At 52.6% G+C, this 13478-nt stretch overlaps 6 protein-coding genes across 6 annotated transcripts; 2 read left to right on the plus strand and 4 right to left on the minus strand.

Annotated features, from left to right (window-relative positions):
- Nucleotides 1–2524: 2524 nt before the first annotated feature.
- LAJ45_08170 (uncharacterized protein) lies at nt 2525–4346 on the minus strand (the record flags this gene model as incomplete). The annotated part of the gene is made up of 3 exons (XM_046117722.1): nt 2525–3744; nt 3827–4106; nt 4182–4346. 3 exons carry the CDS (start codon nt 4344–4346, stop codon nt 2525–2527), a joined length of 1665 nt encoding a protein of 554 aa, XP_045969009.1.
- Nucleotides 4347–4439: 93 nt separating this feature from the next.
- Nucleotides 4440–5057, minus strand: LAJ45_08171 (uncharacterized protein; the record flags this gene model as incomplete). The annotated part of the gene is made up of 1 exon (XM_046117723.1): nt 4440–5057. The coding sequence occupies one exon, from the start codon at nt 5055–5057 to the stop codon at nt 4440–4442; it is 618 nt and encodes a 205-aa protein (XP_045969010.1).
- A 318-nt stretch (nt 5058–5375) lies between these two features.
- On the minus strand, nt 5376–7650 carry LAJ45_08172 (uncharacterized protein; the record flags this gene model as incomplete). Its single annotated transcript, XM_046117724.1, has 6 exons — nt 5376–6016; nt 6075–6154; nt 6545–6593; nt 6728–7135; nt 7317–7462; nt 7595–7650. 6 exons carry the CDS (start codon nt 7648–7650, stop codon nt 5376–5378), a joined length of 1380 nt encoding a protein of 459 aa, XP_045969011.1.
- A 1057-nt stretch (nt 7651–8707) lies between these two features.
- LAJ45_08173 (uncharacterized protein) lies at nt 8708–9888 on the plus strand (the record flags this gene model as incomplete). The annotated part of the gene is made up of 3 exons (XM_046117725.1): nt 8708–8951; nt 9019–9263; nt 9319–9888. 3 exons carry the CDS (start codon nt 8708–8710, stop codon nt 9886–9888), a joined length of 1059 nt encoding a protein of 352 aa, XP_045969012.1.
- Nucleotides 9889–10607: 719 nt separating this feature from the next.
- Nucleotides 10608–10865, plus strand: LAJ45_08174 (uncharacterized protein; the record flags this gene model as incomplete). Its single annotated transcript, XM_046117726.1, has 2 exons — nt 10608–10772; nt 10827–10865. The coding sequence occupies 2 exons, from the start codon at nt 10608–10610 to the stop codon at nt 10863–10865; spliced, it is 204 nt and encodes a 67-aa protein (XP_045969013.1).
- Nucleotides 10866–10929: 64 nt separating this feature from the next.
- On the minus strand, nt 10930–11919 carry LAJ45_08175 (uncharacterized protein; the record flags this gene model as incomplete). Its single annotated transcript, XM_046117727.1, has 1 exon — nt 10930–11919. The coding sequence occupies one exon, from the start codon at nt 11917–11919 to the stop codon at nt 10930–10932; it is 990 nt and encodes a 329-aa protein (XP_045969014.1).
- Nucleotides 11920–13478: the final 1559 nt, after the last annotated feature.

Here is a 13478-nt window from a genome sequence, read left to right on the forward strand (position 1 = left end):
CGTGGTCCGTCATCATCGTGTACGCGAAATCGTTACGGGTTGATGTCGCGCATTATGCGGGGGGGGCGTTAATGGTGGGGGGTGGCCGACGACGGGATACAATCCGGTAGAGGGGCGGATTTTTTTCTGTTGTCGTCTGATTTTGTCACCCGATGGGCTAGCTTCGCCGAGCAGCCCTAACCCTAACATAAGGGTGTATATATTCAAAGAGCTTGCTCGAGTTCTGTTGCCAGATAGTCATACTAAACCGTTGCATGCTTTCTAATCATCTCAAGAGCTCTCGAGGATGGGGGTGATAGTATGGGCGGTGCCCCGCCTGCCTAACGCCAGCATACCCCTCCAACTCCCTACACGCACAGCAAAGATTCAAGATTGCACAACCTGGAGATAAATTGATTAACATTACGATATAATTTCAGAGGTTGAGAGGTTCCAATGGCACCCGAAAAGGTCAGCTCAGCCAGCTCATGAAAGCTGATACCAAGCCCCACCCAGCGAGATTTCATAGAGCTTGGTCCAGGACTACCCATGGAGTAGAGGACAATATACAAATGATTTTCGCGACATCTTGATCCTGGGATTGAAAAAATCTTATTATAAAGGTTTAGAAGATTTCATTGGGTCTTGTGGGCTGGTCCAGACTACAGACCGTCGGACTACCGTGGCAGAGACGCCATTGGACATGATAGAATCAAATAACTAACCCAACATACGACTATATCTAAAACCCCTAGGCACGGTATCATTTCAAACACTCGGCATTTTAAGAAGCAGCACTCTTATATATATATCAACTTTGTCATTTGTGTCGATGAAGTTGGGAATCCATATACCGCCAGTTATGCCGAGATAGAGATCGGTATACCCATAGTTCTATGGGAGTTGTACTCTTATCAAGTCAGCATCAGTAGTAGCTGGGGCTGGGCCTACCATGCATTCATACTCCGGGAGTTCTGCAATATGAAAGTATGCATTTATCTATGCTGAGGCTGAATAAGTACTATATGTACATGTATTTCCCTATCCTTTAATGTCCGCTTCCTGACCTCAAAAGCAATTAAATTATAAAGATAGGACCTCCTATATTGCATTTGGAAACTACAGCGCCGGGTCCACCGCTATATCCGTTCTCAAACTGTTAGTTAGGAAGTCGTGCCTAATTTAATATACTCGGGCCGTAGTATAAACGGATAGATATAGTAGAGCACAGAGACCAGCACTATATTTATCCGTATCTCAGCGCGTGGGCTCCGTTAAACGTGATAGCGCCAAGCCAAAATACATGGAAGATACAGTATATATCCCAAGTCGTGGGCTCAACGGTCCGGTCCTAGGCCGGACGAGACTGATTGACAAAGACTGGGAGTCCGCCGTCCTACTATAGTCGACTACAGACAACTGTGGACGGATGATGGATTGCATTATGATAACTACTGCATTATGACTACTACAGCAGGGCTCTCAGGGGTGTCCCCTAGGTCGCTTTCTTACTAGGTTGGGGTAGCTCTCAGCCTGGAGCTCGTAGACAATATGTATCACCACTGTTGGATAATAGTAAAAAGGTCTTGTCTTGTGCTTCTCACACTGCTGAAGGATTGAGATTAATTCAATCACCGTAATATTATCATAACAAACAACTAACAAAACCCTTTTGGGTAGTCATGCACTTTTTGGACGGACTGATCCTCCTACAGGACTGTAGTCGACTGTAGTCCTTGTCAGTCCACTTCAGTCCGTCGCACACTTTAAATGCCTGGCTTGGCATAGTCGACTGCCAGTTGGACGGGCCTTTTGGCGGCGCTGAGATTCGTGGGTTCTTTTCCTGGCTTGGCATGTGGTTTCTGCTCCTGGGGAGAGTTTTCCATGTACCCGGCGCCCAAATGGGGCATGTGGACTGGTGATGGAGTGTGGCTAGGTATGAGTGCTGGCCTTGAGCCGGTTGGGGTATTCCACATCCTGCTGAAAGGAGCGACTAGTAGGCATAAAGGGTGAAACCCTGTACTTGTACTGTAGATTGAGTGCTCCGCCATAACTGAAAGGTTGCATGCGAGTATGAATTAAAAAAATAAAAAAAAAAAAAAAAAAAACGCCGGCGGCCGAAGGAAATTACACCAATATTGCAGTATGACATATTGCGATTATATTCTTGTCTCATACATGTATGTATGCCTACCCTCTAGAAGGTTGAAATATTTCTGCCGCGAAGTTTTTTTTGCGTTGTTGGTGCAGGTTGCGTGATCATCTTGTTTCCCGGGCCCGGTAATATATATGTAATTGACCAACCCGTGATCAGGGAATCCGGTTTATCCAAGCCAGATGGATCTCCACTGGCAAAATAGCAATTATATTGATGTTGTTTGTTATTTACATGAGAACTATTATTATTGGAGAAGCTTCCCCAACATGTGGTTCGAAATAATTCTATTCGATCATGGCATAGCACTCGCATTATTACCTATTCCCAGTGTCAATGATCAATCGACTGCTAACTACAATTATATACAAAAAAAAGCTAACCAGTTAATTAATCTTCATCCTCCTCACCCTCCAGCACATCAAAGTCACCCTCCTCCCCAACATCCTCCAGATACCCCTCATACCCCGCATGCTCACCGCCCTGCTTCAACAGCTCCATCATCAGCTCCTCTACCCTCCCATCGACTCTCTGCTCCTCCGTCAGCTCCTCCTCCCACTCGCCATCATTATCCGCCGCCTCCTCCACCGCCTCCGCCTCCTCCGCCTCCACCTCCGCCTCCGCCGCCTCCGCCGCCGCCTCCCTCCCCAGCCTCCTCATCTTCCTCGCCGCGCGCTCCGCCACCTCCCGCTCCTTCCTCTCCTTCTCCTCACTCTCACTCTCGCTCTCCTGCTCCAGCACATCCACAAACTCACTATCCGCCGGCACCGTCCCCTCCGCCAAACTCCGAATCTTCCCCCTCATGATCGCCTTAATCTTCGCCATCGTGCTCGCGCGATACCACCCATCGCCCATATCGCACACGCGCCGCACCTTCCCCGTCTCGATCAGACTGCACAGCAGCGGGTCCGTCACATCGCACAGCTGGAAGCAGCGCCCGTCGCGCACGAGCTGCTTCCCGTCAAAGATGTGGCTGTTGCGCTTGCGCGCGTCGTCTTTGCCCTTCTGGCTCTTCTCCGTCTCGACCTGGAAGAACACGCTCTGGTACTTTCTGTACTCTGGGCTCGACCGCGGGTCGAGCCCGTAGATGACGCATGTGTCGCGCCAGGGCCCGGCGCGCCACATGTATGCGACGTGCACCATGGAGAAGCGGACCAGGCTCTGCAGGTTCTTGGGAAAGTGGTTGAAGAGGGCGCGGCGTGTCCAGATGGGCCGCTGGGCGAAGAGCGCGCGCAGGTGGTCGACGCACTTCTTGCCGGCCGCGTCGAGCGTCTCGTAGGGGCGGATGTCGAGCGGTTTGGAGGGCAGGTTGGGGCTGCTGATGTGTACCATGGGAGTGAGGGTTTTGGGCGCGGCTTGCAGGTTGAGGAGCGCGGGCTTGCCGGCGATGAGGGCTTTCTTGATGGCCGGGTTTTGGCGGTAGTAGTAGGTGTGCTGCATGACGGTGTTGGAGAAGGAGGGTGGGGGGAGGATCTCGAGGATGGGTTGGTGGCCTTTGCCGGGGGAGAGGGCGAACTGCTGTAGGGAGGGGTAGGAGCAGTCGAGGACCGTGGACTTGATCTTTGCGACGAAGGGTGAGCGCGAGGTGTTGAATTGGTAATTCGCCATATCTGCAGTCCCGGTCAGTCGGCCTTCTCTTCTCCACACACACACACACACACACACACAGACACAGGAAGCGGATATATATACCTCGAAACCGCACCGTGCGCTCAATCATGCCCACCGTCTCAACCTTGTACTTCCCATTCGACTTCCGCAGCTTCTCCAGCAGCGGCAGCTCCTCGACCGGGCGTGGATCCACCACCGCCCGCCCCTCCGCATCCCGCCGCTTCTTGCGCCGCCGCCGCGGGACCGTGATCTTGACGAGCACGCTGTTACTCGGCACCGTGCGCGACTGGATCGGCGGCTGCATGGGGTCGTCTGGGCGGAAGCGCAGCATCAGGCCCGAGTTTCCGTTTGTCGATGCGAGCTGTGGATTATTAACACTCTCTGTTAGTTTTATCGGAGGGAGAGGGGGCAGGAGGGAGGGAGGGAGGGACGGTACCTTGACGAGCGCCTTTTCGCCGCCGAGGGTCGCGATCCCTTTGTCGATGTTCTGGATGATGGCCGGGTGCTCGATGCAGATTATGCGCTGGTCGGGGATCGGGATCCATGGGCAGGGTGGACCATGGCGGCTGCTGTGCGGGATGTGCTGTGGGGGGAAGGCCATGGTGTTGCTGCAAGCGTTTGCAATTGGGCTGTGGTGGTTTGGCAGATCAATCTAGAGTTTTATGTGCGCTGGGCCTGCGCTGCCTTATCGTTATCAAGGTGAGACAGTCAGACAGAGGATCATGAGTGCGGGGAGTGGGCCGGGTAACTGGGATTGAGGCGAGTGCGAGATCTGTGGAGTGGAAAGGGTGGCGGTGGAGGGAAGGAAGGGTTGGTGGTGGTGGTGATCTGGGGGTGCTGGTCGTTGGCAGGTAGGTGGTGGTGGTGGTGGTGGTGGTGGTGGGGGTGATGGTGGTGATCTGGGGGTGCTGGTCGTTGGCAGGTAGGTGGTGGTGGTGGTGGTGGTGGTGGTGGTGATGGTGGGGGATCTGGGGGTGATGGTGGGGGATCTGGGGGTGCTGGTCGTTGGCAGGTAGGTGGTGGTGGTGGTGGTGGTGGTGGTGGTGATGGTGGGGGATCTGGGGGTGCTGGTCGTTGGCAGGTAGGTGGTGGTGGTGGTGGTGGTGGTGGTGGGGGTGATGGTGGTGATCTGGGGGTGCTGGTCGTTGGCAGGTAGGTGGTGGTGGTGGTGGTGGTGGTGGTGGTGATGGTGGGGGATCTGGGGGTGCTGGTCGTTGGCAGGTAGGTGGGTGGTGCTGGAGGGTGCGCGGTGCGGTGCATGCCCTGTCACTCGGGCGAGTGAGCGGTAGTGCGGCTGGACACGGATGGTCATGTGTGGAGGGATGGCCACGGCAGACAACTACATACGTAAGTCAGAGAGTAACTCAACTCAATTGCTGTGTTGGGAGAGTGGTTTGGACAGGCAATGGCATTCCACGGCTTTTCAATTGCTACAGCTAGACAGATACAGGGAAACATCACAGACTACGACAATTGAACACCCAAACCGCTAGACACAGCAATGCTTATAATTAGTGCCCCTCTAAGCTCCCCAAACTAGAAAATATGATACAGGCAAAGAACTGTACACCCCCAATTCCCCATCCCTCCCCCCCAAATCCCCAAATCCCCAAATCCCCAAATCCCCCAGCTACAACCGTCTAATCGCCCTACTCCTCGTCCCTCCAAACTTCAACCTCGACGCATCCGTCACCCTCACCACACTCTCCCTAATACTCTTCCCCTCCTTCCCCAACAGCACCTTCGTGAACGCATCCCTCCCCGGCCCAAAGTCTCTATACACCACCTCGAGGTGCTTCGGGCGCAGCCCACGCTCCTCCATGCGACTAAACATGACACTGGCGAGCTGGTACGCGGCCTCGAACGTGCCGCGGTTCGCCTTCTTGAAGCCGACATTCCCGCACGACAGCGTCAGGATCACGTCCTTGTTGGGCTTCGTGAACGTGATGTGCGTGTTGTGCTTTGTGGCGTATACATTGAGGTGGTGCAGGTTATCCTCGATGCCTGTGCCGCTGCCGAGGAACGAGTCGCTGCCCGTGAAGCTGGGGAACTCGGGGGTCTCAGCGGCGGCCGTGGCGCGCTGGATGCGCGTGCGGCTGAGGGCGCTGCTGTCGCCGCCGAGGAAGCCCTCGAGTGTGCGGGGCTGCGGGGTGGTGGGTGGTGGGGTGGGGGGGTGTCGCTGCTGTTGAGGCGGTGGAAGATACGCGGGGCGGCGGCGGGGCCGCGGGGGAGGGACAGGCGGAGCAGCGGCGTGCGCAGGGTGGCCATGGTCTGTGGTGGGTTTTTATATATATATGGTGAGTGGAGGTGAGGTTGTGATTGGTAGTACTTTGAAGGTTTTTGCGGTAGGTCAGGGTAAGGGTTGAAGTGGGGTCAGGTGACTGGATCACAAGAATGTGGGGTTTTGGGCTACGGGGAGCCGAATCGTCTGATTAATGGGCTACGGGATTACTGCCTTTATCGAAAACGACGGCACGAGTGAGAAAACGCTATTCTACGTCACTTTTAAGTCACAAAAGTGCAAACACAGGCGCATGTGATTGTGGCTCTCTCAATTCCATTCAAATTCATGATTACCATCAATCTAATATCACCCTTTTCTAGGTCGAAACGGTGGGGGGAAGAATTCGGAGGACAATGTTAACACCCAATGAAATTTCCCCTGGTATCCCCAGATGCGCCATTTGAAAAAAGTTATGTAGTTTAAAAAAAAAAGAAGAGAAAAGAAGAAGCGAACCGGCACAAAAAAAACTTTTATTTGATTGTAATCCGTGCTAGAAAAAGACCCCGCCCATTTACTCCTCTTCCTCCTCCTCCTCCTCGGCCTCAATGGTAGTCTGAGCAATACCTGTCCACCGGAAACAACAAACATTAGCACAACCCCGACACCAGCCCCTCGTCCAACACCGCTCATATTCCCAGCGGCTAGAGGGGGGACGGGAGCAAAAAAACACAGCCTCCACGGAAAGGAGAGCCACTTACGGTCCAAATCACGCTGGCCAGTCTGTGAGATCCTGCGCCCACCCTTGGGGTTAAGCTCGACCACGCCGATCTTCTCGAGGGCCTGGAGCACCTTGCGGTCGACGGAGCCGGAGGCATCGACATGGTGGGAGGGGCGCGAGCCGCGGTTCTTCTGGCCACCGTGGACCTTGCGGAGACGGCCGACACCGACGGACTTGCGCAGGTAGACGTGGCGCGCGACGGCGGCGGCGCGGACGTAGAACCAGTCGGGGGACTGGGGGGGGAGCTCCTTGAAGTGCCCGGTCTTTACGGTGTCGACCCAGCCGGGGATGGCCAGCTTGCCTTGACGCTTGAGGAAGGCGGCGTAGGACTCGATGAACTTTTGGGCATCGACATCGCGGACGGAAACACCTGGCATGATGGGCGGATCTGTGGTGGGGATGTTTGTTAGTTTGTCTGGTTTTTGTATTTCTTGGCTTTGTGTTTTTGGCGGGTTGGTGGGGGTTTGAGTTGATGGGGTTTGGGAGAGCTTCAGCGATTTATCGAGAATTCTCGCCAGAATCCATCAGGGATTCATTTATTTTGTGGCATTTTTTTTCAGGCTACTCACTATTTAGGATAAAGGATTGACGGGAGGGTGTTTTTTTTTGGTGTTTTATTTGGTCGTTTGCGATGGGCGTGGAATTGTCGGCGGCGGGAGGTTGGAAAAAGTTCTTGGATGGCAATCGTGGACCTTTGATTGTGTGCGGATGGAAGCTTCAGTTGTGTGCGTTGACCGGGTCTTAGCGCGGTCCCCCAAAAAGACCGTCACAAAGAAAAGGTGTCTAGCCCTGAACCGGAGGGTGGCTTGCTTAGTCAGTCACCTTGGCTGCAGTCATGGAACCTCACTCGTGGGAGAGAACCCTCCCCTCCCCGGATTCCGGGGACCCTTGCAGCGTGGCCATTTTTGTCTACTCAGCAGAAAAAGCAGGATATGTGGAAATCAAGCCTCAAACTAAAGAAAGGGCTTCGCGTGGTGTGCTGCTGCATTTTCAAATCATATTTTCTTGTCTACAGACCCACGATAAGAGCTCGCGTGACAGATTACCGAATGTGGCCCATCCCCATCATTATTAACCTTGGTACCTACCACCAACCCAACCACAACCACAACCACCTCCGCATCCCTGCCGCCCGACCCGGGAACTGAGCGCCTGGAATGGGGCAAATTGAGTCTTCTGCTCCGAAACCTATGGGGCGATAGGGGAAGGCCAAAGCTGGAGAATAGGGTTCCACGGGATCACGTTCGTACCTACATTCTATCTGTATATGTAGGTCCTCCCGGATTGTTCGGGGAGAGGCGAGGTGTAGGGGCCTGGGGGATCTGTGTAACACAAGGAAAGGGAATGGGCCATGGATGGATGCTTGTTATCTGGTTCTCGCAAGAGCTCGTGTGCGCGTCCGGTGTGTGCGGTGTAGAGATATAAGATGACGAATGTTCCACTCCCCGCTATATTCTGCTCGTGTGATGAATTTGCGGTTTGATGTTATTTACGCCCCCATGAGATAGAGGGGGCGCGGGGGGGGGGGGGGAGGATGCTTGCTGATTATATAGCTGAGAGGGCGCGGCCCTCCCCCATTCGCTCGCTCGTAGATTGTTACCTCTTCCTCTCACTACTACCGGGCAGCTCGAGAAGGAGCTTCAGGGGGATCAACCAGAAAGACAGCTTCCAGAACATCAGGGCCGTGTGTGTTTTGGCGCCCGAGCTCTCTTGGTGTCCAAGCTCTGCTTTCGCTGTTTGGCATTAGTCAGCTCTGTTTCTTGGGGGCCACGCTTCACGTTGGATCACTCGTTGTTATTTTGCAGATCTGTCTCTTTGGTGTTTAGCGTTTGAAAGGTGGCTTGAGAATTCCCCGCTCTTATTTTGTTTCTATTCTTGATCGTCAGTTCTTCTTGTTTGATACCCACACTACCAGTTGAGATCATACAATCAATTATCACCGCTGCTGCTGCTTGTTTAAATGCCTTCAAAGAACTCCCGTCCACGGGAGAGTGAATGTACTGGTGGTTCTTGCTCCAAAGGCTCAAAGTCGAAAGGCTCGAAGGGTTCGAAGGGGCATGAACATGGCCCTTCGTGCTTGAGAGAAGGAGAACCTAGTGCCGAGAGAAGGGTAAATGAACACACCCCGTTGCTGCAGCAGGTCCAGCAGGAGCAACATTCGGGTCGTGACCTGGGAGAGGAGTGTGATACTGATAGTCTTGATGGTTAGTATTTAGTTCCTGTGCTGCTGTTGGTTGGTGAGTGAGCGCTTACCATAGACATGAAAGCTAGAGGATGAACTCGATTTTGCGTTTCCTCCGGAAGGGTATATCTTCACGGAGATCATCCAGTCCCCGTTCGAGTGGATCTCTGATGGCATGGTCATCGTTATACGCATCTTTATTGCCTTCTGCATGACAGGACTGCTGGGCCTTTACTATTATAGAGAGAGGTGTCTTGGTAATGGGAGGATCTTTTTCTTCAGACTGATTAATATCGTATGGGCTACACAGTGTTTCTACATGTGGCTTGTTATTGTAAGTTTCTAATAACGGCTTTCTGAAAAAGTGGAGCAATGTCTGACTTATCTAGATCTGGGCCATAATAAATAGATGTGCCGAGAGGAGTCTCCCTTTCCCTAGGCCCCCTCTACATGCACAGACCAATCTTCGTACCCGCCTACTCTCATGTCTCATGAGATCCCGCTTTCTCCGCACGGGATTCCGTTGTCTTTACACTACTGTCACCGCGATTCCATTTGCATCGTCATGCTTCTACCTCCTTATCCTCCTGCCCAATATCAACACCCCGTGTTATCCATGGGTAGCGCCCGAGTTTATCATTGCCGTCGGCGCATCTGTTATTGCGTTCATAGAGATCTTTGTTCTAAACTCTATTACCCCCGTACCGGGGCGGTTCTGTGGAAGACACTTTGAACAGGCACTGTATGTGGCTGTATATGCACTGCTGTATTCAACGGTATGGACGAGGGTTGGTATGTGGTATTGTGGACGGAGGGGAGAGGAGATGGACTGGAGGTTGCTGGGCGGGTTGGGAAGTGAAAGGGAAGTAGTGGTCGTAATGGTTATCGTTTCGGTTGTGGTATATACGTACAGCGTGGTGGAGTTTTTGCATTGCTGCAAGTACTATTGCTGTGGTTAGAGGGTGGGGGGGGGGGGGTGTTGGTTCATTGGGTGGCTTGTTTTCTCATTCGGTGTTTTGCTGCATCTTTTGCTTTGATAGACTTTGTTCCTTAGAAGGTTTGGGGGATAAGAGGAAGATGGAGTTGAGGTGGGCTTGGCTTTGAATACTTAGACACTAATAATAATAAGAAACCCGTATTGGTATGGTCTACAATTATTTGTTATCACACCCACCCGGGTTGGGACAAAGGGCCTAATAATTCTATTAATTCTACAGGTTACTATTGCATACAACTATAATAACGTCATGTAAGCACTAACGCTCCTCACAGGATATCACTCGCTCACTTCACTGTTGCAACCAAATCCGGAGCGGTTGACTGCAGAGTCTGCAGGGGTCACCACACCTTCCTTTCCCTACCGTGCTTAGTCTAAATGAAACGACGATTCAACCCCGGTTTGCACTAACTACATGTACCGTACATGTATTTAGTGCAGTGGAGAAATTTAACCGGGTCAAGAAGGATATTTGGCCTTTTAGGCAGCGAAATTTGCGAGAGTTTCAAGGGAGGAGCTGATGAGTGGCACATACACATGACATGATCGCGACGGGGAATTACATAGGCTCTGGGGGTAATATTGTACCTACATACTTTACTTAATCGTACCTGCATGTGTCTGGATAAGGATAAGGATTGAGGTTGGGGTGTTGGATAAGAGCTGCATTATCGATATATCATGCATGGGCCAGCTGCAGCTGGGAGTATTGCAGTCACAATAGCTGCCCGGGGAAAGAGACGTCTTATGGTGTGCAGTAAAGGGCCTCGGTGGAACATGGGCGGGATCAGGAGCTGGAGCTGGAGCTGGAGCGTGTCTAAGACAGTTGGTTTACTTCAAGGCGAGGTCCGTCATGAACACTTTTGCGGAGGGGCGGTACTAATCAAGTTCAGAGCGTAGATCACGGCAGAGTGGGGTGAGTTGCCAAATACGCCGTGATATTTTCCCAGGTGAAAGTCTTATAATACAGATACATAAAGTAAAAAAAGACCATAACTACAAGCTAATCTTCGTTCGTCTCCTCCTCTTCCTTTTTTTTCTCGTCTTCCCTCTCCTTTTTTCGCTGGAGCTTTTTCCGGAGACCCTTTGCAACATTGAAGACGCCGTCTGTCCGCTTGCCACAGATTGCACACCCGGGGTTCTTCCTATACCGTCCAATTGCGCAGCTCTCGCAAAAATAGTGCGAACATTTCGTTACAATCGGCTCCTTGTAGTCCTTCTTACAGATGACGCAGGCGAACGGAATGTCCTTCAGCTCCTTCCACTCATCATCGTCCTCAGCATCCTCCTGCTTCTTCGCCTTCCCGCCCGCCTTTTGCTGGATCTCCCAGTCTCGATCCAGCTTCCAGCCCTGCGCATAGTCCTCACGCGCGTGCAGGAACTTGCACGTATCGCCGAAGCCGCAGAAGCCGGTCTGCTTGTAGTCCTTGCACACGTCGGGCGCATAGTCGGTCACGGTGATGGAGCGGATGTTGCTCGGCGCCTTCATGGGCCCCACGGTGCGCGCGGGCGCGTCCTTGGACTTCTTGATGAAGTTGCCGTAGCTGGAGGCGCCCTTGTAGGTTCCGTCCGCGACGGGCGGCTCGTCGCTCACGGCGGAGGTGCTGCTGTCGAGTACTTTCCGCGGCGGCGAGGTATAGCCGGTTATCTCGTTGTGCCAGTTTGTGGCCGTGGCGTCGTTGGCGGAGGTTAGTGTGCGCGAGGCATCGGGGGCGTAGGTGCGCGCGACCGCGGCGGAGCCGGTGGTGGTGTTGCTGCTGCTGGGCTTGGTGACGGAGGTGGTGGTGACGGCGTTGGACTTTTGGTTGAGGTTGCGTCGCTTCTTGATGGGTTTTGTTTCGTCGGAGGAGCTGTAGTCGGAGGACGAGTCGTCGGAGGGGGGCGTGGCGGGCCGTTTTCGGATTGATTTGGACTTGGGGGCGCGTTTGAAGAAGGGGACGGGCGCGTCTGGGGCCGAGAGGGGGACTGATGAAGGGGGTGGTGGTGAGGGCATGACTGGCTCGTTGGTTCTGGTTCTAGTCCTGGTTCTGGAGTTGGCTTTGTGGGGGGGTTTGACCTTGAGGTGAGATGATGTCTGGTCTAATAGCAATGATTGCGATGTGGAGATGTTTGAGATTCAGGTTTGATTGTGATGACGGATGTTCGAGAGCTTCTAAGATGTTCTGGGGGATCCTCGTAATCTCTAATGTAAGTAATCGGCACGGCACAACGCGTAAGAGCTGGTGGCTTCCGGAGGAAGGGATGATGTCGGTCCTACCACCACAGGGCAGATCGATTCGGTGGTGGTGAGTGGTGTACTGCCACAGCCTGTGGCTAATTGGTCATTACCAAGACATGGTCTGAGCCACATAGCCTATCGGGTTAATGTCCCAGTTCAGTCGTTACTGTTTGTTGATAGCTTCCAGGCTAGTGCAAAAAGTGTTGGCTACATGTAGGAACGACTGGGAACCTCTTGCTTGTTGTTTGGTTCTGAACAGGGGGTGAGATGGGGGACTCATCCCGTTTTGTAAAAGAGAGATCAAGAGTATCCACCCACCCCCGAATATTATAAGGATATATCAGAGATCATTTGATCGCCTCCCCGGATGAGTTTCTTTCTTCCCTACCTTTAGGTCGCCTCGCCTCAGTGAGCTGCTGCCTGCCCCTCCCCTCCCTCCCTCATATCACCAATTTCGTGAATCATACATATCATATCCATAATATCGTGTCCCTCACTTGTCACTTTCCTTAATTGTTTCCTTTTTGTATGTCTAACAAATTGAAGGTTTCCTTTAATTCCACACTCTCTCTATTAATTTCAATTTCAAAGTAGTGTTTGGCTCTAGCCGCCCTCCTCTCTCTCACATCTCAAATTTATATACCCCCCTTCACAAATTCTCCAGCCCGCTCCCCACCAACTGGCCGCTGGTACTACCCAAACTCCACATCCAACAGTCATACCCACTAAGTTCCAATTCTCCATATTATTATTATTAGTATCCCACTTTGCTGCACAGACTTGCCCTTCGCGTGTTTTTTTTGTTTTTGTTTTTATTACGAGTTTCCTTTCTACACTTTCTCACGTATCCCCCCACAGCCCCGCCAATTCAATTCGACAGTTAAAAACGCGTGCAGCAATATTGCGTACACGTGGATCATCGCTGTGCTGGGCGCTCGCGTTGCTGTTGACTGGTCGACGATCGAAACATATAACTGAACCCGCGGCAGCCTTGGCCTCGTACTGCCGCTGTTGCTATTCGTTGGAGCGCGTCAACGAACAACTGATCGAGACCCACGGGTGAACCAGCGCCTCTATTCTTCCTCTTCATCCATTTCCATCCATCCACCCACTCACCCCCCATAGGCAGAGAGAGAGGCAGAGTAAGCAGCTCATTCCATTCATCCATCGCTGCTGCTGCTGCTGCTGCTGCGCTTGCTTGCCACAGAAACGAACTACATTACATACATATTCGAATCTAATCCATTCATCGACAGGTCTGCATTGGTGAAATCTAACCTGAAAATCCTGGGCGGCTACTACCCATCTCTACATTACATACTTAGTCCAACCAC

Source organism: Morchella importuna (genome assembly GCF_003444635.1).
Source record: "Morchella importuna strain M04M26 chromosome Unknown Morimp01GS028, whole genome shotgun sequence".
Classification (NCBI taxonomy): domain Eukaryota; kingdom Fungi; phylum Ascomycota; class Pezizomycetes; order Pezizales; family Morchellaceae; genus Morchella; species Morchella importuna.